General features: G+C 57.5%; 2 protein-coding genes across 2 annotated transcripts; one reads left to right on the forward strand and one right to left on the reverse strand.

Annotated features, from left to right (window-relative positions):
• Positions 1–78: 78 nt before the first annotated feature.
• ENH_00042170 (hypothetical protein, conserved) lies at positions 79–2443 on the forward strand (the record flags this gene model as incomplete). Its single annotated transcript, XM_013580832.1, has 4 exons — positions 79–225; positions 328–968; positions 1823–2144; positions 2348–2443. The coding sequence occupies 4 exons, from the start codon at positions 79–81 to the stop codon at positions 2441–2443; spliced, it is 1206 nt and encodes a 401-aa protein (XP_013436286.1).
• An 874-nt stretch (positions 2444–3317) lies between these two features.
• Positions 3318–4105, reverse strand: ENH_00042180 (hypothetical protein; the record flags this gene model as incomplete). The annotated part of the gene is made up of 2 exons (XM_013580833.1): positions 3318–3360; positions 3498–4105. 2 exons carry the CDS (start codon positions 4103–4105, stop codon positions 3318–3320), a joined length of 651 nt encoding a protein of 216 aa, XP_013436287.1.
• Between the last annotated feature and the right edge of the window lie 147 nt (positions 4106–4252).

The raw sequence follows: 4252 nt of genomic DNA on the forward strand, positions 1-4252 counted from the left end.
AATTACTATTAAAGCATTTACTTTGACCTGAGTAGCAGCTGCTGCTGCAGTGTCTTTGCTGCTGCTGCGAAGTCCCGCATGCGCAGCTCTGTCGGCAGCAGTCGTAGCAGCAGCAGCAGGAGTACTGCAGCAGCAGCAACAGCAGCAGCAGCAGCAGCAGCAGGGGTCTTCAAGATAAAAGCGAATTCTAGTCCGCTAAAGACAAGCCCACCGTGGGGCCCCTGGGTGGGCCAGCACTAGGACAAGCCGCAGGTTGCTGCTGCTGCTGCTGCTGCTGCTGCTGCTGCTGCTGCTGCTGCAGGTTGTGTTACCTGTGTGGTACTGCAGTGGCCGCTGTTGCTGCTGCAGCACAACGAGCAGGCGCATCAGCAACTAGCGCCGCAGCAGCAGCAGGAGCTGCAGCAGCTCCTAGCCGCTGCTGCTGCCATGCAGGGCTCCAGCGACTCCCCCAGCAGCTCTCCAACAGCAGCAGCAGCAGCAGCAACAGCAGCAGCAGGAGCAGCTAGTCCCGACAGGGCGGATCCCGGGGCAGCAGCAGCGCCTTCAGCTTCGAGCCCAACTGACCAAGGAGCAGCAGCAGCGCAAACAGCAGCAGCAGCAGCAGCAGCAGCAGCAGCAGCAGGTGGCAGACTGCCGCTCTCCCCCGGCGACTCCGACGCGTCCCCAAAAGCAGCAGCAGCAGCAGCGCAAACAGCAGCAGCAGCAGCAGCAGCAGCAGCAGCAGGTGGCAGACTGCCGCTTTCCCCCGGCGACTCCGACGGCCCAAAAGCAGCAGCAGCAGCAGCAGCAGCAGAGTGGCTGGGCCGTTTGCTGCCGCCGCCTTCGCAGCCTGCTGCTGCTGTTGCTGCTTGTCTTTGCTGCCACGTGCGGCAGCTGCAGTTCATATTTGCTGCTGCTCCCAGGGCCATTCACTTCGCCCTTTGGGGCAGAAGAGTGCAGCTCCTGTGGCTGCAGGGCTTCGTGACCAAGTCAGCTGCTGCTGCTGCTGCTGCTGCTGCTGCTGCTGCTGCTGCGGCTGGGAGTGCATCTGTGGCTGCTGCTCTGCTGCTGCTGCTGCTGCTGCTGCTGCTGCGGCTGGGAGTGCATCTGTGGCTGCTGCTGTCGCTGTGGCTGCAGCAGCTGCTGCTGCTGTTGCTGCTGCTGCTGCTATTGCTGTTGCTGCTGCTGCTCGCGTTGCTGCTGCTGCTGCTGCATTTGAAGAGTGTGTGGGGTCGTCTTCAGTCCTTATGGGATCGTGTGGGGTCGTGCTGGGATTCTGTTTATTCGAGTTTGGGATCGAGGGGGATCGAGTTTGGGATCGAGTTTGGGATCGATTGGGATCGTGTGGGGTCGAGTGGGATCGTGTGGGATCGTGTGGGATCGATTGGAATCGTGTGGGATCGATTGGGATCGTGTGGGATCGTTTGGGATAGAGTGGGATCGTGTGGGATCGTGTGGGATCGTGTGGGATCGTGTGGGATCGAGTGGGATCGTGTGGGATCGTGTGGGATCGTGTGGGACGGTATGGGATCGTGTGGGACTGTGTGGGATCGTGTGGGATGGTATGGGATGGTGTGGGATCGTGTGGGATCGAGTGGGATCGAGTGGGATCGATTGGGATCGTGTGGGATCGATTGGGATCGTGTGGGATCGAGTGGGGTCGTGTGGGATCGATTGGGATCGTGTGGGATCGATTGGGGTCGTGTGGGATCGATTGGGATCGTGTGGGATCGAGTGGGGTCGTGTGGGATCGAGTGGGATCGTGTGGGATCGATTGGGATCGTGTGGGATCGATTGGGATCGTGTGGGATCGAGTGGGATCGTGTGGGATCGTGTGTCTCAGAGTGGACGAAGAGGCGAACTTGTTGACACTGGACGACGGGACGCAGACACTCGAGATTGCCTTCGACTTCGGGCACCGCCTGCAGCAGCAAGTGCAGCAGCAGCAGCAGCAGCAGCAGCAATCGCAGCAGCAGCAGCAGCAGCAGCAATCGCAGCAGCAGCAGCAGTGCCGGTGCCTTGCTGCTTGCGTCTGCGGGCGCCGCAGCTTTTGCTGCAGCAGCCACGCAGCACTTATTGAAGCAGCAGAAACAGCAAAGTTTGCTGCTGTCTTTGTCCGCCCCTGCCCCATTATACTGCAGCACGAGGCCCTCGCTGAGTTCCGGGTGCAAACCCTAAACCCTAAACCCTAAACCCTAAACCCTAAACCCTAGGTTCTTCTGCAGGGGTCGCGAAGCCCCTTGCGGAGGCCCGAGACCCTCAAATCCGAAACCGCAGGCGTTTGCTCACGAGGGGGCGCCAAACCCCCGCAAACCCTAAACCCTAATTTAGGGTTTTGAGTTCGCGCTGCGCTGCGGTGTACGTACAGCTCGAAAGACTTTCTCTCGCGCCTTCCGCCGACCCCAACGCCGAGACCGAGTGGCTGCTGCACGTGCGCCAGCAAACCCTAAACCCTAAACCCTAAGCCCTAAACCCTAATCTGTAAACCCTAAACCCTAAAAGGGCGGTTGCGGGGCAGTGCTGCAGCAGCAGCAGCAGCTGTTTATTAAAAAGTGTTTTTTTATTTTCCCAAAAGTCAAAAAAAGATGTGGGGCGTGGGGTGTACGTACAGGTGGCGCACTTGCACCTGGCAAGTAAAAGGGGCTTCGGAGAGAAGGCGGAAATAAATAAACGAATAAATAAAATAAATAAATAAATAAATAACCCTAAAAGGGCGGTTGCGGGGCAGTGCTGCAGCAGCAGCAGCAGCTGTTTATTAAAAAGTGTTTTTTTATTTTCCCAAAAGTCAAAAAAAGATGTGGGGCGTGGGGTGTACGTACAGGTGGCGCACTTGCACCTGGCAAGTAAAAGGGGCTTCGGAGAGAAGGCGGAAATAAATAAACGAATAAATAAAATAAATAAATAAATAAATAAATAAATAAATTTTATTTATTTATTTATTTATTTATTGAAATAAATTCATTTTGCATGCATGCATGCATGCATGCGTGCACAAATGCATGCATGCATGCATGCAGAAGGAAAAAGCAAACAGCAGCAAAGAAAGCGACAAAAGCGACACAAAGACATTTGAGGAGACACAACAGCAGAAATAAAAAAGAATAAATGCAAAGTTTGGAAACAGAAGAGAAGCAGCAGCAGCAGCAGCAGCAGCAACAGCAGCAGCAGCAGCAGCAGCAGCAGCAAGTGGGGCCCGAAGTGTCTCCTCTGCTGCTCTGCGAACTTCTTACTCAACTCTTTGACTTTCTACATCCTACGGCTTTTGCTGCTGCTGCTGCTGCTACTGGGCTGCAGGTGCTTAGCTGCAGTTGCTGCTGCTGCTGCTACAATTGCTGCTGCTAACTTGCTGCTGCTGCTGCTGCTGCTGCAGCAAGGGCACGCCTACAGGCAGGAAAGCAACTGCAGAGAGAATAAATAGTCCATGCCTTCTCAAATGTATGTACACCTCAAAACAGCAGCAGCAGCAGCAGCAGCAGCAGCAGTCCGCTGCTCTGCTGCAAGACACTCCCCCCTCTAACTTGGAGGGGCTTCCCCTGCTGCTGCTACCATTGCTGCTGCTGCTGCTGCTGCTGCTGTTTCTGGGGCAGCTGCTGCTGTAGCCGGCGGCCCCGCCACAGCTGCTGCTGCAGGTGGCTGTGTCCCTGCTGCTGCTGCAGCAGGTGCTGCTGCTGCTGCAGGTGCTAGGTGCTGCTGCAGCAGGTGCAGCAGGTGCTGCAGCTGCCCCTCCCGGGGCTGCTGCTGCAGCTGCATCTGTGGAGACTGCGTTCGGCGCAGCAGCAGGCACAGCTGCTGCAGGCGCTGCAGCAGCAGCAGCAGGCGCTGCAGCAGCAGGCGCTGCAGCAGCAGGCGCTGCAGCAGCAACAGGCGCTCCAACAGGAGCAGGTGCTGCTGCAGCGTTTGCTGCTGCAGCGTTTGCTGCTGCAGCACTTGCTGCTTCTGCTTCGGACTTGGCAGCTGCTGCTGGCGCGGCCTGCTCCGTCTTCAGCCCCGCCCCTCCCCCCTGCTGCTGCTGCTGCTGCTGCTGCTGCTGCTGCTGCTGCTGCCTGTGCAGCTCGTTCTGCTGCGCCACCTGCTGCAGTCCCGCGTAGATCTTGTTGAAGGCAGCAACATGGTCGTTGAAGCGCATCACCACCAGCTGCAGCAAACACCCACAACTCCGCAGCTAGCTGGCCATGGCTAGCTGCCTCAAAGCCCTCCACAGCTGCGTGGCTAGCTAGCTAGCTAGCTAGCTAGCTGGGTGGGTGGCTAGCCAGCTAGCCACCCACCCAGCTAG

Source organism: Eimeria necatrix, genomic scaffold (genome assembly GCF_000499385.1).
Source record: "Eimeria necatrix Houghton genomic scaffold, Enh_scaff311, whole genome shotgun sequence".
Taxonomy (NCBI): Eukaryota; Apicomplexa; class Conoidasida; order Eucoccidiorida; family Eimeriidae; genus Eimeria; species Eimeria necatrix.